This window comes from Callithrix jacchus, chromosome 8, assembly GCF_049354715.1.
Source record: "Callithrix jacchus isolate 240 chromosome 8, calJac240_pri, whole genome shotgun sequence".
Taxonomy (NCBI): Eukaryota; Metazoa; Chordata; class Mammalia; order Primates; family Cebidae; genus Callithrix; species Callithrix jacchus.
The window spans coordinates 2,603,164-2,629,180 of record NC_133509.1 but is presented as its reverse complement, the minus strand read 5'-3'; the positions used below and the strand labels follow the sequence as shown (position 1 = coordinate 2,629,180).

The 26,017-nt window shown below is 35.3% G+C and overlaps 1 protein-coding gene across 33 annotated transcripts in view; it reads left to right on the top strand.

Annotated features, from left to right (window-relative positions):
- Nucleotides 1-25,763, top strand: part of ZNF280D (zinc finger protein 280D) — a 105,291-nt gene extending 79,528 nt beyond the window's left edge. For 12 of the 33 annotated variants that reach the window (XR_013520626.1, XM_078333212.1, XM_035258662.3 and 9 more), the window contains 3 exons: nt 12,139-12,184; nt 20,418-20,473; nt 23,823-25,763. Coding sequence is in view for 29 of the 33 variants with exons in the window: in XM_078333212.1 (XP_078189338.1) it covers nt 12,139-12,184; nt 20,418-20,473; nt 23,823-24,447 (727 nt within the window). In the remaining 4 variants the exon portion in view is untranslated. Of the gene's footprint in view, nt 1-9,736; nt 9,877-12,138; nt 12,185-20,417; nt 20,474-23,822 lie in introns of all 33 variants that reach the window. The other 21 variants (XM_078333213.1, XM_078333209.1, XM_078333196.1 and 18 more) reach the window with 5 other exon arrangements.
- The last annotated feature ends 254 nt before the right edge of the window (nt 25,764-26,017 follow it).

Here is a 26,017-nt window from a genome sequence, read left to right as displayed (position 1 = left end):
TAATATGTTAGATGATGATCAATACTAGGGGAGAAATATGAATCGGAGAAGGGGCATAAAGGAGTATGGGGTAGGAGTTGGAAGGCTACCATTTTTAATTTAGTGAGGCCTCACTGAGAGATGACATTGGAGTGAAGACATGAAGCTGGCAAAGGAAGTGAGCCACTTGGATGTACATGGAAAGAGCGTTCCAGAGAGAAGGGATAGCTGGTGCAAACGCCCTGAAGTGGGATCATTTCTGATTTAAGAAACCGCAAGGAGACTGGCTTGGGTGCAGTGGAGTAAGCAAGGGAGGGCATAGTAGGAGGTGGGACCTGTGAGGTAATTTGGGCCACATGGTATAGGACTTTATAGTCCTGTGGAATTTGGCTTTTACTTTGAGATGAGCAGTCACTAGAAGATTTTAAATAGAGGAGAGCTCAATAAAAGCCAGAATGAATAAAATAGGAAGGATTGCCTGTATCACTCTAGCTGCTGTCTTGACAATAACTTTAGAAAACCATGTGCAGAATTAGGGAGACCAATTAGGGAGCTATTATGATAATTCTGGTAGGACATGGTGGAGGTTTAGGCTAGGATGCAGTGTAGGTGATAAGTGGTTTAATTTTAGATATATATTGAATTTGTGGAAGGTTTGTATGTGAAATGTGAGAAAGAATGTTGAGGATAACTCTATAGTTAATAGTCTGAGCAACTGGAAAGATGGTGGTGAGAAGACTATGGGAGGTGTGGAATTGGTAGGGAAGATGAGGACTGTGATTTGGGACATGTTTTAGTTTGAGATACCTATTAGATATCTACGTGGAGATGTAGTTATTTGCCTTTATGAGTTTCAGGGAATGTTCTAAGCTATAAGTATCATTTAGTATTTTAAAATACTAAATACTAACATCTAAGCTGTAAGTATCATTTAGTATTTTAAAGTACTAAATACTAACATCAGGAGGATGAATACAAGTAAAACTGGGAAAATCTGAATGAAATTGGTATATGAGCAGTCAGTATCCTGGTTGTGATAATATACTATAGTTTTGTAAGATGTTAGTATTGGGAGAAACTGGGTAAACATGAGATCTCTGTATATTATTTCTTACAGTTGCATGTGAATCTACAAATGACCCACTCCCAAAAATAATTCAATTTTGAAAAGTCATGGGACTGTATCCCAAAGAGGTGGTTGCCTGTCTGTAGTGTCAGCTGCTTGGGAAGCTGAGGTAGGAGATCCCTTGAGCCTGGGAGGTGGAGGCTGCAGTGAGCCATGATCATTCCACTGCACTTCAGCTTGGGTGACGAGTGAAACCTTGTCTCAAAAAAAAAAAAAAGGTCACCAAACAATATGTATAAAGGGCAAGATCCACAGACTGAGCTCTGGGGAACATACAGTAAGAGATTAGGGAGATGAAAAGTAATCAGCAGACTAAGGTGTGGCCAGTGATGTGCGGGGGGAGGGGAGACCAAGAGAGTAGCAGTGTTCTGGAGCCCCTATTACCGTATTTGTAAAATGTGGGTGCTGACTTGTTTTTCTTTTCTTTTTTTTTTTTTGAGACAGAGTCTTGCTCTGTTGCCAGACCCCAGGCTGGAGTGCAGTGGCTCGATCTCGGCTCACTGCAACCTCCACCTCCCGGATTCAGGCAGTTCTCCAGCTTCAGCCTCGAGAATAGCTGGAACCACAGTGGTGTGCCACCACGCCCAGCTAATTTTTGTATTTTTTAGTAGAGAAGGGGTTCCACCATGTTCTCGATCTCTTGACCTCGTGATCCGCCCGCTTGGGACTCCCAAAGTGCTGGGATTATAGGCGTGAGCCACTGTGCCGGGCTGGGTGCTGACTTGTTCTAGAGTTCTGTGGTTCTGTTATTCAGTATTGATTCTACCTAAATGTCATGATTCATTCATATGAGAAGATGAATTTAGAATGCCACATATCCCTTTCCCAACTAGCAGGACAGGAACTCCTGACCCTGAGAAAATTAAATGTCCACATTACTCCTAGGCATGTTTAATTCTCTACAGGTAGTCTTGTATAAGCAATTCTCTTGCATTTCTATAAAAGAAGGTAATTAGGTCAGTGCTTCCCAAAGTCTGTACTGTAGAACTAATGTACATAATTTATAAATGGTCTGGGGGAAAAGTTTCCATGGCCAAATAAGTTTAGGAAATGAAAGTTAAATAGATTCTGTAATATAGGAATTTTTTAAACGCTATATGTGAACTGTGAATGTCTAAAAGCATATTTACTTGACCTGGGAAATGTTTTCCTTCAATACTTATTAAACTTCTTGAGATTAATCTCCATAGAACTGTGTGTAGAATGCTGATATAGATTTATGATTCTTCAGATTTTCTTAGTTGGGAAAGAAAAAGTAGTTTTGTAGAGCATTGTCTAAAGAAGGACTCCTAGACATTTTATTCATTTCATGAGTCATCTGTAAGGTGTAGTTTATAACTAGATGCTGCAAAATACATCTTCATATTTTTAGAAATTATATCAGGAAAAATGGCATCCTCATTATTATGTTTGTAGAATCTAAAATATACGTAACTGAGACAGAGCAGTTATTAGCCTGGTTGACCCCCATGTAGAAGCAAGGGATAGATTTGTTAGAAAATATGGTTGCCTGCCGTGATTTCTCACTCAGGAGCGTAAGAATCTCTTATACTTGTTTCTAGCTTCTATCTGTAACTATGCTTAGCTTATCAACCTACTCACCTACTTTTCTTGAGACCATTACTACTTCCAGTATTTTATTATCTATTTTATCTACTAGGAAGTTTATTTTGTCAAGTTTTACTTCCTTAAATGGCGTCAGGAGATCTTCCCTGATCCTAAGATTAGGAGATTTGATACCCAGCTCGACATTAACTCTCTCAGACCCTTAAAGGGAAAGGATGGTGTAGTGGTTAGAGAGCACAGGCTCCATAGTTGATTGCCTAGTTTGGAGAGAGAGAGAGTATAATTGTTTTTAATCATCCACACTGAAACCTATCTGTTCATCCATACCATTGTGAAATATGGTGTTGCAAAAAGAGTGCAGCTTTGAAATAAGATGATTTTATGTTTAAATCCTAGTTTTGTATCTAACTGACTCTGCATTCTTGAGTAAATTACTTAACCTTGCAGACCTCAGCTTCCTCATCAGTAAAAGATATGTAATAAATTCCTTTCTGGGTAGCTGTGAAAAATAGAGATAGAGATAATGTATAAAAATTAATTAGACTGGGAACGGTGGCTCATGTCTGTAATCCCAGCACTTTGGGAAGCCAAGGTGGGTGGATCACAAGGTCAGGAGATTGAGATCATTCTGTCCAACATGGTGAAACCCCCTCTCAACTAAAAAATTAGCTGCTTGTGGTGACATGTGTCCATAATCCCAGCTACTTGGGAGGCTGAGGCACGAGAATCACTTGAACCCAGGAGGCGGAGGTTGTGGTTAACCGAGATGGCACCACTGCACTCCAGCCTGGTGACAGAGTGAGGCTCCATCTCAAAAAACAAAAAACAATTAATTAAATTATTAATTTCAATAATTTAGCTAAATATTTAATTTAAATTATTTGGCACTGGCCAGACAGATAGCAGACACTCAATAAATGCACATAGTTGTTGCCACTGCTGTTTTAGCTGCTGCTGCTATTACTGCTGTTACTACTATTGTTTCTGCTATTTCCTGATAACAGGAAACCCTGGAAACTACTTATCAGTGGAATCTTCTCATTATTGAGAGTTTTAGTGGCAATACACTATGGTTATTCGTAATTTTAACTTAAAGTTCACAGGCCTGGCAGCATATGTTTCCAAACTGCCGGGTGGATGGCATCTTACTGCTACTGCAGTGCTTTAATGAATCTTGGAAGATTCTCTAATGTTAGAATTGAGAGTATTCTGGTTTTTCCAGTCCAAAAACTATGAAACAATACTGCCTTGTTGAAAACTAGCACAGAATCCTCTCTGTTTAGAAAGAAAGATTTTCTTTATTGCTTATGGAATTCTTTCTTCAACTAAAACCTTTTATTAATTACTACCAGGCATTTATTTTCAGAAATCTTGGCTATTTATTCTGTACTATTAATTTTATAAAAATGTTTAATTGTACTAGCTAGCAATAGTCATGTAGCTTTTTCTTTTGAAATGATTTTTTTTAAATCTGCCTTTTTCAAATATTACAGATACTGTAACTCAGTTGTGAGTTCATTTCTCAGTCCATTTCTTCCCTCCTCTGTTTCTCTGTTTATCTTCCTGGATGGATGAATTATAACAAAATAGAAGTAAAGGCTTGAGTTTTGAAGGCTTATTTTTCTTGCCAAAAAGTCAAGAATAGAATGATAATTTCTTATAGCAGATCTTCACAGTGTAAGAATCTGTGGTAAATACATAACTCCAGCTTGCTAAACTAGGCTGCTTAACTGGTTGCCTGTTTTATTGTTGAATCAAATATCCTAAAAGCCACAATGTGAAGAGATTTTAAAGCTGATTCAGTTCTCCAAGTGACATCCACATTTGTTCTAAGCAAAGTAGAATGGGAAAAACATTGGCAGTCAAAGTATCAGAGTTTAAGAACCCAGCTGTCTCACTAACTTTAAGGGAAAATTACTCAGCTTCTTTTTCTGTGAAATGGGATTGAAAATATCTGTGTTTTGAAGATTTTAAAAATATGTAAAATGTGTTTCACAGATGTTAATGTGTGTATTATACTTTATTAAATCCCCCTAATTTAATGAGGTTTATACTTAGCACCAGTAGCAACTACATGGCTCATTAACAGTATGATATAGATAACCCTCCCATATATTATTCTTTGTCACTGAAAATTGATACCCTACTTTTTATGTGTATAAGATTCTGTGTCAGGTGTTGGAAATGAAAATATAAATAAAATATGGTTTATACCACCAAAGCAATTACAGAATAATGGAATTATAAATGTAGACCCTGAATCCACATTTTTTATAGGTCCTACAGTCAATTGATTTCATAATCAATTAAACAACTAATACCATATATATATTTCGTTATGGGATTCTTTTTTTTGAATGCTGCATCAGAAGAGAATCTGGACCTATTCCCAAGGCGAAATATCACTTTATTCTGCCACTCTCAAACCAAAGTCATTATCTTTCATAAATGTAATCATTTTAGATAGACAGTAAGTAAACTCTTTTAGGAATAGAATGGCAGCCTTTTTCTATAAATATTGTATTTTAAAATATTATATATGTTAAAATATATTGTCATTGAATCTGTGATCATTGAAGAACATGTGAGTTCATTCCATTGTTTTCCTGTGAAATTTTGAACTTAGTCGCAGGAATTTTTGGCTCTGGTGGTAATTCTAAGTTATAACTCTCTAGTTCTTATGTGTTCAGAATTGTCAGGAGTCTTCATTTCATTTATTTTGTAATATTTTTGAAAAAACAAACTGATATGATCTGTTGAGTTTATTTTGGGCTTGTTTCCTTCTTTAAACTTTTGAAATGTGACCAGGATTGTAGCCCCTAGATTCTCTTTTCCTACCATGGACATCAATATCTTAAACGAGATCTTCAGGAACTGTAAAATAGTTCTTCCTTTTTAAAATAGACTTAATGTATTTGCCCCTGGTATGTAACTGCAAATCAGTAGGTAGGATCTGAGCATCAAGATACGGTGGTTTCCGGCAATTTGGACTTCTGCCTTTGGTATCTGGTAAGCAGGGAGAATTTGAGGCGCAGTGAGACGGAAAAATAAATGCAACTTCAGTGTATTCTTTCATTTAGGACAAACTGTACCAATCTCTACCAGCGATTCTGAGCTTACTACCATTTTTTTCAGTCTCTGGTTCCTAAGGGTCATTGATTCTAGATTATAAATTAAATATCCAGGGTATAATTCAATATTACCAACAAACCGAAGTAATAACATAGAGCCCTAGACTGTCTTTAAAATCTTCTGCCTGCATTGATGATGGTCTGATATTGTTCTTTACATTTTTACACATGAATATTTTGGTCTTTTTGATTTCTTGTCTCTCTGTCTTGACATAGTTCTTTCTTCTGTCTATCTAAAATGATTTTTCTGCTTTATCTTTGTTATAATAGCTTTAGATGGCCAAATCATACCCTGGTGTTCTAAGATAAGTAGATCATTTTATACTAGAAAAAAATAGGACTGGTCCTTAGGAGAGTAGACCAGCAGTCAAAATTAATGTCTGTTGTTCTGAGGGTGAGGTGGAAGCATGGCAGTAGAGATATTTAGGTGGTAAAAGGAACCTCTGTTGTATACTCTCAAGCAGATTCTGAGCAAGAAGATTGCGTCTATACTCTAACCATACCCATGACAATAATAGCTAACATTGAGCACGTGCAGTGTGGCAGGCACTCTTCTAAGTGCTTTGCATTTATTTACTGATTTAATTCTCACATATTTGTGAGGTATGAGCTGTTACTATCCTGATTTTATGGATGAGACATCTGAGATACAGATATCTCAAATAATTTGCCCGAGGTCACACATAGCTGTTAAGTGGAGAGCCTCAATTTAAATTGTCTTCAGAGACTAAACTACTCAATACTATCCTCTATTGCTTCTCTTTTGCTTGTAGTGCTAGATGTACATCCTGCCTTGTTTGTGATTGGCCAAGAAACTTGATAGGGCTAAGCTTCAGTGTTAAGGCCCTCTTTCCACAGACGTGTAGGCAGCAACTTACACAATCATAGGGTTGGAACAGTAATCTAGCATGCCAGTTTACTGTCTCTCATATGTTCTGTTGCTCAAACTTCATAGAAGTACTGCCCTAATGATGTTTGGGCAATATAACGTTTGAACAAAGAATGGTGTAAATTGGTCTTTTAGTATTAATTTGGCAGTGATACTCAGCATGTTTTAGAGTGGGAAACATTTAGAGGCCCAGAGATCAGTTTTCCTGGCATGATCATAAGAGAGCCTGATTCACAGGAGAGGAATTGGCTTGAGGCAGTGCAGTGGAAGTTTGAAGCAGAACCCACACATTTAGTCCTCGTTCTGTTGTTTAATGGCTTTATAACTTTAGCATTTTTAGGCCTCAGATTTTCTCATCTGCAAGATGGGAGCAGTTGAATAGTATAATCTCTTAGGACTCCAGTCTATTACACTGTGATGTCTGAACTGAATTGTCAGCTCTTTGAAAAATAATAAATTGGAATAAAAATGGAGGAGTCTCTGGGATTCTCTGGATTTTGATTTTGAAGTTATATGAAGAGAAGTGATGGTTGGTGGCTGGGTGTGGTGACTCACACCTATAATACCAGCACTTTGGTAGGGCGAGACAGGAGGATCACATGAGCTTAGGAGTTCACAACCAGCCTGGGCAACATGCTGAAACCCCATCTCTACAAAAAAAGTACAAAAATTAGCCAATTGTTGTGGTGTGACTATGGTCCCAGCTACTCAGAAGGGGGAGATGGGGAGTCGCTGGAGCCCGGGAGGTGGAGGTTACAGTAAGCTGTGATCACACCACAGGTACTCCACCTTGGGCAAAAAATAAATAAATAAGTAGAAGTGGTTGGAATTGTATATAAGGATGAGATACACAAGAGGTGGGTCTGAGTGCTAATATTTCCATATGAATGTTCTGTAAGCACCACAAATCCAATACGTCCAAAACTGAATTTATTTTTCCCTCAAAGAATCCTTTTTCCCTCCTCTGAATTCTGTATCATGAATAATCTCTTACCACCCAGGGTAGGCATTTGAGGGGGTCATATTTGTTCTTCTCATTTACCTTTATCCAGCGTATACTTACATTCTTTTGCTTTTAATTTGTTCTCATTTCCCTAAACCAACCTTTTCTCCATTGACTCTTACTGTTTTAGTTGAGACAGTCATTAACTGTCTAGTCTTCCAACAATACAGCCTTTTCTCTTTCTGATGCACAAATTTGGTCATACTTTCCTATTAGCCTTAAAGTTCTTAGCATGAACACTTTAGCCTGGAAATCAAGACCTTCCCTGAAGAGCCATTGGTACGTTTTCAGCTTCATCTTTGACTGCTTTGCTTTCTGTCTGACGTTTCAGTGATATGCGACCACCAAGGTTCTCATTTTATCATCTCGTTTCATACTACTTTGCTTTTGCTCTGCCTTGGATCGCTTTACCCTGCTTTGCTAACTCCTCTTCTTGCAGGACCAAGTTCACTATAGTATCTCACTGCTTCCCCGCCTCTTTCATAGTAGCTTCGTTCCGTGAACAAAGATGTTTCCTCCAGAATTTTCATAATGTAATCATTTGCTTCATTATGTTTTCTTGGCAGTGAACTCCTTGAGAGGAGAGAGAGTCTTTTTTTTAGCTTTGGACTGGAACACTTAGTACAATACCTGAAATATGTGTACAACCTTGTAAATGTTTTGCTCAGGCACCCTTTCCACATACAAATAAATATATTTGTAATTTAAGAATTATATATTTGTAATATAATTCTAAGAAGAAATGATCAGAAATGGTAGACTAGATGTTTACGGTTATTTCTTAGTCTGATGATTAGGATATTAAATTTAGTACCTGAATGTCTTAGTGAAGGTATTTTAATTTTATTTTATTTTGCTTGTGTGTGTGTGTGTGTGTGTGTGTGTGTGTGTGTGTTTTCTTGAGACAGAGTCTTGCTGTTTTGCTTAGGCCAGAGGGCTGGAGTGCAGTGTGCAATCATGGCTCACTGCAGCCTCTTAAGACCTGGGCTCAAGCAATTCTCCTGCCTCAACCTCCTGAGTAGCTGGGACTACAGGTATGTAGAGCCACACCTGGCTAATTAAAAACTTTTTTTTTTTGTAGAGATGAGGTCTCACTATGTTGTCCAGTCTGGTCTCACACTCCTGGGCTGAAATGATCCTCCCATCTTGGCCTCCCAAAGCATTGGGATTATCGGCATGTGCCAGCATGCCAGGCCTAAGTGGAAGGCCTTGATTACTGGCTGACTTTACTACTGGTTGTTTTACAGCCTCTTTTCAACTTTTAAAGTATGCTTACAAATATTCTTAAAGATTACATTTCTAACATCAGCACTGAAATTGTTGGCTTTTAAATGTTACTGGAAAGGAAGAATGTGGCCTAGCTGAAATGAATCTGAATATTTTTCCCCTTACAGCTCTCCTCCTCACCCCATGGTATGTTTATATTATGAATGAAACCTCAAAGGAACATACTACTATAAGTGAACCAGAATGTTAAATTTTGCATGGATTAGCTGGGCGCGGTGGCTCATGCCTATAACCCCAGCACTTTGGGAGGCCAAGGTGGGCAGATCACCTGAAGTCAGGAGTTCAAGACCAGCTTGACCAATATGATGAAATCATGTCTCTACTAAAAATACAAAAATTAGCTGGTTGTGGTGGCATGTGCCTGTAATCCCAGCTGGTTGGGAGGCTGAGACAGGAGAATCACTTGAACCTGAGAGGTGGAGGTTGCAGTGAGCCGAGATTGTGCCACTGCACTGCACTGCAGCTTGGGCAACAAGAGTGAAATTTCATGATTACACCTAAGACCTGCAGAAAAATGCAAATGGGGCCATTTTAGACTTTAGAGGGAAAAGCTTGTCCATAGAACTATATCATAAAGGTCTATTTCAGCAGGTTTTCATAGAGGGGGAAAAATTACCTACTTGCAATCTTGATCACTAATGATGTTGAAATTGATCACCAGTCCTTCTGTTCTCTTTGCATTGAAATTTTAAATAGTGTTTGCTATAAATGCTACACTGTATTTTTTAAATTAAAACTTATTGTAACATTCACAGGTGAGAAATATAATTACTTAAAAGTGGGTCATCAGCTCAGAACTTTGAGCTTAGCAAATTTCACTGTCTTCTACCAAAGTAATTGAATGTCTAAAATAATGACTATTTCAGCACGTATCTTTAGTGAATAAGAGTTATAGGTAAGAAACTTTTTCTTCTTTTCTGAAAGTGTTGATGATGTATTGTCATATTAAAATTCATTAATCGTTAAGCATACTTTTATAATTCAAAATTTTAGTGATGAATTTTATAATTTAAAATTTACCCTGTGCTTTTCTAAGTATTTTTAAGATTCGTTTTTCTGAATGTGGTCACTAGTTATTATGATTCAGAATACTAATATGGTAAAAGGCACAAAACAAGACTGAAATTATAGGCTTCTCAATGTAAGTTATTTCAGTAACTTACTGTCTTCTCACCTACCAGTTTCTTGCCAGTGTAATAGAGTAATAAAAACCTCTGTCACCAACCTCCATTGCAGAGATAACAAGAAGACTGTCTTTCCTCTGTTGAAATGCCAGCAATAATAAACATGCTTAATGGGGCTCATTTTAATAGCTGCATACAATTAGTTTATTATAATAGGCAAATGCTAAAATGATTAGCATGGTAATATTCCTTTTATAAGGATATAAAAGGTCTTACTTTGATAACATTTACAACAGTAAGCTGAGAGAGAAAAATCTTTTATGAAATCTTTAAAATGCCAGATGTGGGTGAAGGTGAGGAAGGCAGCAAATCACACTGCCACGTATGTACCTATGCAACTATCTTGCATGTTCTGCACATGTACCCCAAAACCTAAAATGCAATAAAAACAAAACAAACAAACAAAAAAAACTGTCCTGTGACCAATTTGTTTTTCAAACTGAATTGAAAATGACTAAATGCTTAGAAATAAAAAATCGGTTGTAATATACACATTTATTTCAAAACTTCATTAACTTACTTTCCCATACTTCTTACTTTTTAGACTAATTTTTCATGTTTTCTTACTACTTTCTTACTGATTTTATTCTTAAAACTTATTTTCCTTTGCAATTTGTTAAAGCAGTGAAGTTATACCGTATGCTTGATGTGATGTCGTCTTTATTATTGTGCACAATTAAATACTTGAGACAATTACAAAAGCTTTAACCCCCAAAATGATTGACATTTGTGTATTTTGTCAATTTTTTGTGCAAGTTTTATTCGTTTCAATTTGGATAACAAGTTGGCTGTAAATTATTGTAGTGCACTGCCAATGTAGTGGTTTTACAAAGACATAATCTATTTTAAGTTAGCAGTTTTGCCTAATAGCTAAAATAGGTAGGTAATTTCATACAGTTGATTATTATTAATATTTAGCAAAGTATTAACATTTATAGTCCTAATTTTTAAATATGCCCTCAAAAGATGGAAAAAGAAGGAAGATTTTGCCAACTCTGTATTTCATTAATTAGCCGTGAGAGTAGCTTTTAGGATGGTTGACATTTCTATCATATTAGATACCCTTTTTTTGTCAATGAAATTTAAGATAATATAATCGCTGATTATGTTAAATATATTATTTCTTAGGTTTACCTATTAAGCCTTTATAAAATTATGTATCACTTAACTCTTGGTTAATGGCATGTCAGATCAGGTAGGTACCCTACCTACACAGATTAAAATTGAGTTTAATATATAATATCACAAATAATATTTAGTCATTTCTGTAGGTTCTGAAACAAAGATCCTTTGGATAAGCTAGCGTTTAGATTAAATTGATTATTTTACAAGGTTTTCTGGATGGCATATACCTTTGTTAATGTTATAATAAGTCATAATTAATATTTTTAGAAATCAGGAAGTTTTAATATTTGAGCAGTGCTTATGGAAGTTTTAAAGATAATATATTCCTCAAAATTCTAATGATTTCTGTGATTTTACTGTCTGCAGAGTAAGTTAACAATAATATATATTTAAGTGGAATTATTGAATTCCACTTTAGATAAAATATTTCTCTTTTTTCACTTTTAAAGTCCTGTAATCGTAAATCCTGATGCATATTACTTATATAAGCATATAACTTGCTTTTAATTTTTGAAAAGTAATTCTTGTTTTGAAACTGTTTTACTCATGTGTATGTCTTTTATTTTAAATTGTACTTAGCAAAGAGAACATTTCTTAAGTGCCCTTTTGTTAGAGAACAAGGAAATATACGTCTTTATTGATTTAGCACATTTATTGAATCTGTTTAGTCTCATATATTTAAGTTTTACCTTAAAACATTTATAAAGATCAATTTACTATTAAAGCATAAAATGTACATTAGTTTCTATCTACATTTTAATTATTTTAGGCATGCAGAAAAAGAATTGTTTCGTATTTTATCATCATATGTATAAAATAAAATATTCAATACTTATCTTGTTTTCAAGATTAAAAAAAGAAGCTCCCACAAAGGAACAAGAACCTGTGTCTAAGGTAAAGTTTGTTTTACCTTATACCTTAAAGGTTGATACACTTGAAAGTATTATTAGTGTGGTTTAAATTTTTTCAATTTCAGTGTGCATACATCAGTGATATTTGGGATGTGTGAGGAAGAAAAAAATTGAGATTTAAAATTTGTAACTAGATATAAAAATGTCTAGTCCGAAGCAAAATTGTAGGGTACTCTTGTGTTGACAAAGACATCTTATGTTTCACTTGTTTGTTATTTAGTTCAACTAGTGAGTAGTGGAGATAAATTTATGAATTAAAAATCCCCAAATCAGTAAAACCTCAATTATTTGGTACACTGGAAAATTTAATCTCTCCAGGATTAATTTTCTGGGATATTTTAACTGTCAAAAGATTAATTTTTAAAATAGAAACATTTTGAATATATATTAAATATGTTTTAGCTATCTTAAGTACTCTGAATGCAAGACTCAGAATTATAATATAAATGTTATTTACTGGACAGTCTAATAGATGAGTGCAGAAATAGTTTTGCTCAACTACTTGCTCTCGTTGTCAATTTATGTTGGTATTACTTAATAGCTGTTTGCCTTTTTTTGAGTAAAATTAAGTGAGGTAGACTTGCTATTTATCTTTTTAATACTTTTCTGTCTTGAGTGGTGCATAATATAAGTGAAATCCAGGCAGAAGTATCAGCTTCTTCCAAGCAGCTTTGTTTTGTACCATAGAAAGTTTTCTTTTGGGCCGGGTACGGTGGCTCAAGCCTGTAATCCCAGCACTTTGGGAGGCCGAGGCGGGTGGATCACGAGGTCAAGAGATCGAGACCATCCTGGTCAACATGGTGAAACCCCGTCTCTACTAAAAATACAAAAAACTAGCTGGGCATGGTGGCGCATGCCTGTAATCCCGGCTACTCGGGAGGTGGAGGCAGGAGAATTGCCTGAACCCAGGAGGCGGAGGTTGCGGTGAGCCGAGATCACGCCACTGCACTCCAGCCTGGGTAACAAGAGCGAAACTCTGTCTCAAAAAAAAAAAAAAAAGTTTTCTTTTGTTTAAAAATTTTTTAACTACAAATAAATTTCTTTAACAAATGCAGGATTTTTTTGGTTGTTGTTGTAATCTTTTTCTTCTTGAGGGAGTTTTGGTACTTTGGTAGTTTCTGGTTTTTAAAAATTCTCCTGGCCGGAGATACAATGGAGCAAATGTGTCATGTGATGCAGGGGTATACAAGCCAATATTTTGCCCCCACAATAATTATGCCAAATTTGTGCATTGTTTAACTCATCATAATTTGACAGGAAAAAATGCTGCATACGTGAATTTAAACATGATCAACTTTTTTAGTATTGTACAAAGGATATATATTTTTTAGGGGCAGGGGAATTCAGTGAGCAAACAGGATATTCTTGTGTAGTCTAAAAACGATATTAAAATCACATACCGCTGGGCGCAGTGGCTCACGCCTGTAATCCCAGCACTTTGGGAGGCCGAGGTGGGTGGATCACGAGGTCAAGAGATCGAGACTAGGTCGAGAGATCCTGGTCAACATGGTGAAACCCCGTCTCTACTAAAAATGCAAAAAATTAGCCGGGCCTGGTGATGCGTGCCTGTAATCCCAGCTACTCAGGAGGCTGAGGCAAGAGAATTGCCTGAACACAGGAGGTGGAGGTTGCGGTGAGCCGAGATCATGCCATTATTGCACTCCAGCCTGGGTAACGAGCGAAACTCCGTCACAAAATCAATCAGTCAATCAATCAATCAATCACATACCATTACCTGAGAGTATCAAGATAAAATGCATTTGAGACACTTTGCACGCAAATTAAAGATCATCAAATATTAAATGATATAATATCAAATGACAAAATACATTATGCTGAAATTGAAAGCATATTGCTACAAATAGATTACAAATTTTTATTATGCAGATTATCTGTGTGGATATTTTGAGCCACGTGGAAGAAGCTAAAGCTTTACAATCAGTAAATATGACGGTATATAAAGCTGTACACTTAATAAAAGACGTATCCCTTTGCTTACAACAATTGAAGGTAATTTTGAAAGTGTATTTGATGAACATAAAATTTCAGCAAGAGATTTGCATATTCTCAAATTTGAAAATAAATGAAAAAGTAAATAAATGAGAAATGCATGAGTCACTGGATGAAGAGCATTGATACTTATGAGGACTGTGCTTAATAGAATTTAAGATTATAAACGCCCTAATTTCATAGTTTATGTAGAGATATGAAAAATTCAGTGAAATTCTTTCAGATTTTAAATTTCTAAACTGGAGAAAAGTTGTTTTGTATAAATCCGATTTACAAAAACAAGCCACTAAGTTTTGCACTGCATTTAAATATTCTGATGATTTAAGTCCTATAGAAATTCCATGTGAACTAGTTGAAAGCATTTGATATCAGTAATATACAATCAAGTTTGTGTTTGGGTCATCTACACTTTAGTGACATATTTTACTTAGTACAATCTTATACAGATTGGGAAATGTTATTCAAAAATTTTAAACAATTCCAGCCAGAGCGGCATCCTGCAAATGAAGATTACTGTAAACTGAAGTTAATATAACATTTTTTTATGACTGTTACTTGTTGAAGAGCAATTGTTATACATGGCAGTGTGCTCGTTTGAAAACAAAATAAGAAAAGAATTAGATTGGAAAATGTACTGTTGATGTGTTTGCTTCCATTAACTGGAAGAATAAAATAATACTGTTTTTGGCAGAAATAAAATGCTTGAATTTAAGCTAATGTGAGTTTAATTCACCTATTTTTAAATTTTTCAGTATTTTTCTAATATTCTACAAAAAAATTAAATACACAAAAATAGGCTGGGCACAATGGCACACACCTGTAATCCCAGCACTTTGGAAACCGAGGTGGGAAGATTGCTTAAATTCAGGAGTTCAACGGCCGGGCGCGGTGGCTCAAGCCTGTAATCCCAGCACTTTGGGAGGCCAAGGCGGGTGGATCACGAGGTCAAGAGATCGAGACCATCCTGGTCAACGCGGTGAAACCCCATCTCCACTAAAAAAATACAAAAAATTAGCTGGGCACAGTAGCGCGTGCCTGTAATCCCAGCTACTCAGGAGGCTGAGGCAGGAGAATTGCCAGAACCCAGGATGCAGAGGTTTCTGTGAGCCGAGATCGCGCCATTGCACTGCATTCTGGGTAACAAGAGCGAAACTCCGTCTCAAAAAAAAAATCAGGAGTTCAAGACCAACCTGTGAAACAAAGTGAGACCCTGTTGCTAAAAACAAAAAACAAAACAAAACAAAAACACACCACACACAAACAAAACTTACAGGGGTATTAATTTTTTTCTTTTTCCTCAGGCACCTGTATGGCTTGGTATAGTACTTATTGCAGAAAAGTTATATCAAAATTTTTGAGACTGTTATGCTGAGCCAGAAAGTACCCCATGAGTTCTTTTTCTTTTCAATACCTTATTTTATTTTTCTGGAGTTAAAAATATGTATCTTTTTTACGTATTTGTTTAGTTTTCTGTGCACCTGATGCCAGTTTTTTTTTTTTTAATGTTTCAGTTTATCTCTCTAATGCTTGAAAATAGTTTTTCCAGCGTTCACACACATAAAAAAATTGTTGGGGGTTGAGGGGGGTTTCTGAAATCTCCCAGACTCCCACCTCGAGTTAAACTAGTTGCACTGTAAGTGTATGCCTACTGTTGTTACGTCAGGATTATCCTTTGCCACTCTTGTGTTGGATGTTCTGTTTGCTAAACCGTGAATTATTCCTCATTTCTTGGCTTACTCATCATTTTGATAATTGTGTCCTCTACTAGCTTCCTCAGAAGGTGTGCCTCTTTTTTCAGTCCTTGCATATCTAAAAATATATTTATAGGAATGAGATTTTGGCTGAAGTACACAGAAACAATTCCCACGCCGTTTTTAAAATGTTGTTTTTACTGTCTTCTTATATGAAGTATTTTTATTAAGTCTAATGCATTTCTTGCTCCAGTTTCTTGGTATTTAGGTTACGTTTTTTCTTTTTGGAAACTTTAGTGATTGTCTGTGTCACTGGTGTTTTGAAATTGCATGATATGTTCACCAATCGTCATTTTTTCATTCTTACATGGGCATTTGACAAAGTTGGGAGTTTGGAGATTTCTGTTTGGTGGAAGTTTTATTGTATTATTTGTTTGGTAAATGTTCAGTTTATTTTCTGTGTGTGTGTGTGTGTGTGTGTGTGTGTGTGTGTTTTAAGAAACGCCTGTTATTCTAATATTGAGCCTCCTGCATCAATTCCTTTTTTTTAAAAAAATAACTTTTAATTATATGGTATTTTTTTGGTTGCCTTTCATCATTTTTTTTGTTTGTTTTAATCTTTTTAAAAATTTTCTAAACTTAATTGCTTATTTTAGTTGCCATAGTTGTAATTTTGAAAAGCTCTACAATTTTTCATTTGTTCTGTTATTCTCTTTTTTTTACGTTTTTTGTTATTATTTAATGGATATAATAACATACCTCTTTGGAGATATTAAATCTTTTATATACACTTTTTTCTTTTGTTCCCAGTAATGCCTCTGATGTGAAAGCCCCTTTCTTTATTTCTTTTTGTTTAATTTGGTCTTTTTCATGTTAAAGTATATCTTTTGTTGTGTAGTGATCCTTGCCCACCCATACATAGTTTTAAAATGAGGCTTAAATCATCATTGAAATCTGTATGTGTTTGAATGGATACAGGGCTGTCTAGCATAGCCATTTAGGTTGCATACTGCAGAACTCCTGCAAATACTATTTACATATAGCCTTTGTAGTCTCAAAAATTCTTAATGTTTATCATATTAGAAATTAAAATCATATTTTAAAACTTTATTGTCAAAAATAAAAATCATAAATATATGTTAACATAAACTGTATTTTTTCTGAAAAATAACTATTTTCCAAAACCATAGAAATTTAGTTAGAAAGAATGGCTTCATTTTACACTTTTGCATATTTGTTAATGTCAAGCTTAATAGAAAAAAACTGGATTGTCATGTTTCTGAATCCAGTTTGTTGTGATACATACTTTTGGTTGAAATGTATGAAGAATACCCAGCTTCACTCAGTACTTTAATAATCTTTTCAAATAACTGAGATTATTTCCTTTGATACTACTCCAAAAGTAGACAAGTGGAAGTTTTTTTGCTTGTTGCACTGTGGAATCTAACTCCACAGACAGCACTGAAGTTTTTTGCTTTGTTATATGAAAATCTGTTTGTTTTACCTTTTGAAGGGATCTTTTATCCATGCCTAATTTCATAACATCATGCATGGGTCATTTGGAAAATACTGGTTCACTGAGTTCCCTAGATCTTCCAAATGTTGAAATATTTCATTATATAATATCAAGCACTCACATCAATTAATATTAGCATTAATCTAATCAGTGGTGGGTAGGAGTTTTTGCTTGATTTTATTACTGGAAACAAATACAGTCAGTTATTTTCCTTAATATGATAGGCTCACTTTGTTAATTTAAAAAAAAAAAAAGTCTATAGAAACTCACATCTAAATAGTCGTAGTTTGACAGTCATTCTTTCAAATAAAATTGGTGCTCTATGAAAAACATGTGGGTACGTAGAACTCACAACTCAATCACAGACCCAAATATTTTCAATAGGCAGCAGTTGAGTCTTATGCATATTTGCATTTTGTCACACAAAACATTAAAAGGATACGAGCTCAGAAATTGAGACGTAATCAAACTCAGTTTTATTAAATTTGTGTCGGTGTGTGAAGAATCCAGTGTGTGTGGTGGTGAAGAATACAGTGACCACTAGTACAGGTTGGGTTTAGTGCCACTGCCTTGAGTTATGTTAAGTTCGCAGTGTTTTTTTACACACCACTGTTTTTATACCAAGAATTGTGACCTCACATGCCTCCTGGAAGAGGCTTGGATTCCCCAAGTGTCCATGTACCACACTTTGGGAACGGATGATATGAATTACAACGTGTAGCCTTCTGGATTTGTGCACCGTACAGCCTGCACAATCTGCATGAGAATTGCCTAGACTTCAGTGTAGGAAAATTAGGTGCTGAACTGACTGATTCTTTGTTGAGGAGGATAGTCTCAAAATCATCATGGAGAGGCCTGGTATGGTGGCTCATGCCTGTAATCCCAACACTTTGGGAAGCTGATGCAGGAGGATCCGTTTGAGACTAGCCTAGGCAACACTGGAGACTTCGTCTCTACAAAAAAAGTTTGAAACTAGCTAGTCATCACGGCACATATTGTAGTGCTAGCTACTCAGGAGACTGAGGTGGGAGGATTGCTCGAGCTCAGGAGTTCGAGGTTGCAGTTGAACTATGATTGTGCCACTACACGCCAGCTTAGGCGACAGAAAAAAAAATCATTAAGGAAAATTTTTCCTTTATGGTTGATCATTGTCCCCAGAGAGAAATCTAGATTCTAGCCCAGGGTACTAGGTTGGGGAGTGAGTTCTCTGTCTGTGGCAGGGAGAGGGATTGTTAAGTATGTGGACTTTTACTAAATCTTTGTGTTTTCTCAGTCTGCCTTTTGCTGTTCCTGGTGTTCATAAGTCTAGACTATCTCCAGTTCAGAAAGTTAACTTTTAGGCTGGGCATGGTGGCTCAGGCCTATATTCCTAGCACTTTAGGAGCCTGAGGTGGGCCTATCATTTGAGGTCAGGAATTCATGACCAGCCTGACCAACATGGTGAAACCCCATCTCTACTCAAAGTAAAAAGAATTAGCTGGGTGTGGCAGCACATGCCTTTAATCCCAGCACTGTTGGGGGCTGAGACAGCTGGATCATCTGAGGGGAGACCAGCCTGGCCAACATGGTGAAACCCAGTCTCTACTAAAAATACAAAAATTAGCCAGGCATGGTGGAGGGTGCCTGTAATCCCAGCTACTCAGGAGGCTGAGACAGGAGAGGTGCTTGAACCCAGGAGGCAGAGGTTGCGGTGAGATCGTACCACGGCACTACAGCCTGGGCGACAGAGTGAGAGTCTTTTGAAAAAAAAAAAAAAAAAAATGTAAGTTAACTTCTAGTCTCTTTGGTAAGGGAAGGGATAGGTACCTGTTATATAAGTTGTGGGGAAGGAGCATTTAGTTTTACTAGCAATGCTTAGCTTTTACTTTTTATGTACTAGATGGTATACTCACCGCCTGCAAATACCAGGTATTTTTGGTTCTCTGGGCAAATTGATTCTCTTCTCTTGCACTCCTCCACGGAAGACATGCATTGTAACTTCCTCCATACTGCTAAATCAATAACCACTCCTCCATTGACTTTCTTTCTTCTAAAAATTTGTTGAAATCTGTTTAGCAATTAGTATATTTTGTTGTTTTCTTCATCTTCGTGAGTAAAAGTATTTTATGTCTTTGCCCTCGTTTTAGCAGGGTTTAGAAAGGGTGAGAAGATAAGGGTGTGTGATTAATACACCATTATCAATTGTATAGGCTTGAGTCGGTCTACCATAGTGGTTAAGAGGTAGACGTAGATTTGAATCTTTACTACTTATTGTGGTATTGCCTTCGTTCTTTACCATGATAAGTGGTACTTATTTTTCATGTATGAAAATAGTGTTTATAATATCTAATATGTGAATTAAATGAGATAGTGAATGTAATGTTCTAATATACTGCTTCATGCATTATATGTGCTCAATAGCTGGTAATTGTTACAAGCTGTTAGGTTGGCCTATGGCTTACTGAGCTTTTACTCTTTTCTTTCTTCCCTGTAAAACATTTGAAATAAGTAGAATATTTCTTACTTTGAGTACTGTTTTATATTTTTGGTTTGACAATGGAAGGGTTACCATGACTCAATATGAAATCATAAGTTCAGAAGTGTTTTATCTAAATATCTGTGCTTAATATATTTATATAAAATAATATGGATGCATCCTGTTATTCAAATTCAAGTTGTGTTTTACTAGTTTTCTATTTAAGTAATTGCAATTATGACCCCCATTTGAAATAGAGGTTAAGAAATGCTATTGATATGAGTGGGTAACGGCTTTTTTACCATGATTCAGAAACTTTTGGTGCACTGACATTTTTATAGGCTTGAAAACATTTTTAAAACCTGTGCATAATTGTGAGAATTATTCTGATTCTACTTTATATTTAATAAATTATTTTTATGTTTCTTTGTTATATTAAGTTGCACACTTAAGTTTCTTTTATCTAGAAAGTTTGGTATAATAAAAATAGTTTTCTTTAAGATTAATTATGAATGTAAAAGAAAAGTATCATTAATTATTTCAGGAAATTACAAGACCTAACATGGCTGAAAGAGAAACAGAAACATCAAATTCTGAAAGGTAAATATAAGGAAAAACTGAACTTCTTAAAATTCAAGTATACAAAATAACAGTTGTGTTGCATCATTTCATAGTTAAATAGCAAAGGACTTTAATTTTTTGTATATAGTGCTGTTTTCAGTATTGGCTCTTAATTAAAATAAAACTTAAAAATTTTAATCCAACAAAAATATTCTCTAGGTCCTTGGTTTTAAAATCTTTTAAACATACAGAGTATATTTTATGTTGTTAAATTTTTAAAAACTACTTACTAGTAAGTAACATGTTGGCAGATTTTCTTTGTCCCTATTAAATGAAAGCATTTACAAGATGCTACATGTTACAGCATGGGAGCAGTTATTGCAAACAGGTAATCTTAAGGTTTTTTAAAAGTACTTTCAAAAAGCTGTAAGACTCCTTTTTTTTTCGAAATGGAGTCTTGCACTGTTGCTCAGGCTGGAGTGCAATGGCATGATCTCGGCTCACTGTAACCTCCACCTCCTGGGTTCAAGTGGTTCTCCTGTCTCAGCCCCCTGAGTATCTGGGATTGCAGTTGTCAACCACCGTGCCCAGTACTTTTTTGTATTTTTAGTAGAGACAGGGTTTCACTATGTTGGCCAGGCTGGTCTCAAACTCCTGACCTTAGGTGATCTGCCCACCTTGGACCCCTAACATGCTGGGATTACAGGCACGAGTCACTATGCCCAGCCAAGAGTACTTCTATGGTAGGATCTCAAAAGTTTCAAAATTCAGAGATTGGCTTTTAAGATTTTCATACTTTGGTAGGATTTTAAAGAACATAAGATATGTCACAATCTTTTAGCAAAAGAGAATCTGAACACCCTTTATTCCAAAGAAGGGTAATTTTATTTTGTCTTTTAGGTAATTTCATCCATTTATATCTGTATGCTATGTATTTTAACAGTAGGTTGCCTTTTAGTCTGTTGAGATTAATCTATTGCCCCTAAAGCAAATTATGGATTAAGTTCTTATGAAGGTGTTTCTTATACTTCAATAGTAAAGTTATCTATCCCTTCCTTCACTGGCATTTTTTATAAGTTCTGGGGTAAATGTTAACGAAATACCAACTGAAGAGTTAGAAAATGCAGACTAGTCATCTCCGTATTATTTAACATTTTCTGTAAATTGTAGTTAGTCCATTATGATCTGAACAAAAATAAGCATTATACAAATTTGAAATGAGGAAAAAATTACAATGTTTTCATGTGGAATTGACCAGTTAAGGTCCAAAAAATTCGTTAAGAATGATTAAAATTAATGAGAGTATTGATTAAAATAGCCTGATGTAAAAATCAGAATCTTTGTACTCTACCAATAACATATGATTACAAAATACAATGGCCAAACTCATTCAATCATAATAGTGACGAAAATGATACAACTAATTGATCACAGCCAGTTGCAGAGTTCTTTGTTCCTTCATTCCCATTGCTTCACTTGACTGCCTTAAAAATATCTATACCTATATATAGAGAGAGAAATGTGTAGGATCTAAATGAAGAGAAGCAAAATTTTACTGTGATAAAAATAATATATTAATTGAATGATAGACCATTCTACAAGTTAAATTGTGAATTTAATAAACATTTATGGGATTGGTTTTGGAACCTGACAAACTTAAAAAAAGATTCACATTTTTCTGCTTATTAATACAATAATATATTTAATCATTCCTTTGTTGTTGGATAAGAGATGAGGTTTATGGCCGGGTGAAGTGAGTCACACCTGTAATCCCAGCACTTTGGGAGGCTGAGGCAGGTGGATTATAAGGTTAGGAGTTCAAGACCAGCCTGGCCAACATGGTGAAACCCCGTCTCTAACAAATATACAAAAATTAGCCGGGCATGGTGGCATGCGCCTGTAATCCCAGCTACTCAGGAGACCAAGGCAGGGGAATCACTTAAACCCACAACGGGGAGGTTGCAGTGAGCCGAGGTCGCACCACTGTATTCCAGCCTGAGCAACAGCGTAAGACTTTGTCTCAAAAAAAAAAAAAGATATTAGGTTTTTAATATTCACTATTTTAAACATTGTTTTAATGAGCATCCTTGACAAATATTTTTACATTTTTAAAATATGAAATTTATGAGGAAGAGTTGTTGAATGTAGGTGATTTGTTTTATTCTAAAGTACACTGTTAATAAATAATTGTTAAAATTGGGTGCTGTTGGTTAAGGATAAAGACAAATCAGTAGAACAAAATAAATAGCAGAGAAATAGCCTTAGACAATTAATAATTTAGTAAATAATAAGTTACCCTTTGGAAATGTTGCTAGGATATTTGTGCAATTCATTGGGAAAACGTCTAAATGTCAGATAGATTAAATGTAAGAAATAAGGTATATGTAATCATTAAATTTATTTTAGTAAAATAAACATATTTAGATCTATGTAATTGATGGGTGATCTTAGAAATCTTCTGTTTCTAATATTTTATGATTCACTAAATAGTTTCTGTTAACACATCAGGGCCAGAATAAACACACAGAAACACACACATGTAAACATATGTGCACAAACATGAACACACACATTGATGTGTATGTATGTTATATATTAACATACAGTTTTTCAGGTATATGTTTATGTTTTTTAAATTAGACTATTAAAAATTAGAGAAATATGTTTGAATGTTTATCTGATTTTATATATGGAAAGACATTCTAAACATAAGAGGCTATTTAAATCATAAAGGAGGCTGGAAATGGTGGCGCTCATCTGTAATCCCATCACTTTGGAAGCAAGGCAAGAGGATTGCTTGAGCCCAGGAGACCAGCCTGGACAACACGGCGAGACCCTGTGTGTAACTACAAAAAATAAAAAAATTAGCCAGGCTTGGTGGTGTGTGCCTATATTCCTAGCTACTTGGGAGGCTGAGGTAGGAGGATTGCTTGAGCCCAGGAGGTCAAAGCTACAGTGAGACATTTGCACCACTGTGTTCTGGTCTGCGTGACAGAGCAAGACCCTGTCTCAAGAAAAAAAAATCATTAAAAAGTATAGATTTCTAAAGATAAATTTTTTAGGTACTTCTACAAGTTAATAAGAATACTTAAATTTAAATTAGAAACAGGCAAGAGATATGAACAGATGAAAAACAACAGCCAGGACTAAAATTAGTTGATAGATTTATTTGAATATGTGACTCCGGAGTTTCTCTGAATCTTGCCTAGTAAAATGGCCTCCTCCTAAATGACAATGTTGTAGCAAGGATTGGGAACTTGGATTTGTTTTCCTTTTTGGTGGGCAAATGTACCTTGACTTTTTTTTTTTAGACTATGTCTTTATTTTGATAGTATTCAAAAACATTGCTTTATGAAGAAATAGATAATAAATGACTTTATTTTTTCAGTAGACAAGATAAAGCTGCTTCTTCAGAAGAAAAAAATGAATGTAATGCAAACTCATTTGAAGGCTCACCAACAACAAAAGGTGAAGAAAGCATAAGAGTTTCAGATAAGGAAAATGATACCCGCCTTGCAGACCAGGAAACTGGCTCAAAGAAAATCTTCAGTGGTGATTCAAATATTGGTGCAGATAAAGTGGAAGAGGAAAAGCAAATACAGCACGTTTGTCAGGAAATGGAGTTGAAGATGTGCCAAAGTTCAGAAAATGTAATTTTATGTGATCAGATGAAAGATCACAACTCCAGTGAAGCCAGATTTTCTTCAAAGAATATTAAGGATTTGCGGTTAACATCAGATAATGTTAGCACTGATCAGTTCTTGAGAAAAAGAGATGAACCTGAATCTGTTAGTTCTGATGTTAGTGAGCAAGGCAGTATTCGCTTGGAACCTCTAACTCCATCAGAGGTACTTGAGTATGAAGCCACAGAGATTCTTCAGAAGGGTAGCGGTGATCCTTCACCCCAGACTGGAGAAGTAGTGTCTGATCAAACAGATAACATCCCTGAAGGAAATAGCCCTAGCACAACAGAGGCAACAGTAGCCCTGGCAGATGAAAAAGAAAGAAGTTGAAATTAGTAATTTAAGTTTCAGTGTACCTACAGTAAGAGCATTTGGAACAGCGCGATCAGGTGAGCTCAGTGGTGCTGTTGTAAGTTCAGAAATGGAAATATGGAAGGGAGGTCACACATACACTTTTCCTGTATGCTCAACCTATGTTATCAAACAGATCAATTCACCAATAACAGCATGATTAGTAGGGATTCCAAAAAACATGGATTTTAATACAGGATTTTAATGCTGGTTACATTTGCAGTGGAATGGTCTCATTTAATGGTTTTTGAGGAAGTGGGATTTGGTTGCTGACATGAATTGATGTTAGTTATATTAGTAAAGCCTTTTAAACTTCCGTCAGATCTAAGCTAAAAATCCTTATTACCTGGATATCCTTTTCCATTAACTGAGAGGAAGGGATTTGGAAACCATATACTTTTTGAGAGTAATTGATTTAAAATAATGGCTGATTGGCATTGTTAATGAAGGCTTTATTTTGAGGATGCTGTTGGTAAATGGAGCATGCCTAGAGTGCTAAATTGATCTAATTAGAATTTGGATGAACATAAACTTAATTTTGGATTTAATATAACATTCCAGTCTGTCAGACGCATGTAAGCAGAATATTTGAATCTTTGTACCTCCATACAAGTATTAGCCTGCGAGGCTGTAAGTTTACCTTAATTAAACTTTCAGTGAAAGTGGAATTATTAAGATATAAATTTATATTTGTGCTTCTTGTCAGTGTGTAAGCTGTGCAGAAATTCTTTGATGTATTAGTTGTATTAATGTAAAGTAGAAACCCATTGTTGAAATGCTTGTAGTTATTATGCTTTTAATATTGTTTTAATGATCTTCTTTAGAAATAGGCCCATAAAAATGGTCTGGAAGCCAAACCAAAGTATGGTATAATGTAGATATTGTAAAGCAGTAAACTGAAAACATGTCCTGGCACGTATTCAGCCATGTTTAAGTGACTTTTCTGTAACTGTAAAATAAAAACTTCAAATGGGACCTAAAACAGTGATGTAAAAAAATTGGTTTTGGAAATTTAGCCTAATTTATCTATAAGATGGCTGCTAAATTGATTTTTTAGTTTTTTTATCATCTAGAAAATAATAGATATAGAAATGAATAATATGAAGAACAGTAGTTTGCTTTGAAGTACTAATAAACTTTTATTTAAAATGCTTCATTTTTACTTCCTAAAATGTGCTTTGAATTCATAAAATTTTGTTTCGCTGAGTGTTCAATGTTTTAAATGGCCATTAAAACTCTGCTGTATATAGTAGTTTTTGAGTAAATATTTGCAATAAAATTCTGTCCCCAAATAATTCTATTTTTCTGATCACTGCTTGATTCAGATTACCTTTGTTGCCTTTAGAAATTATATACTTATTCAAAGAAATTTAATATCAGTGTTAGTGGTGAGGATTTCATTCCACATTTTGTAATTGCTGATACATTATTTTAAATTAGGACTTAGAGGGGACAATATTGCTAATATTTATGAGAACAGAATTGCTTTATAAATTCTCTTCAGGAGAAATAGAATTTAATATTATATTTTTATATCTGCTCAACAATT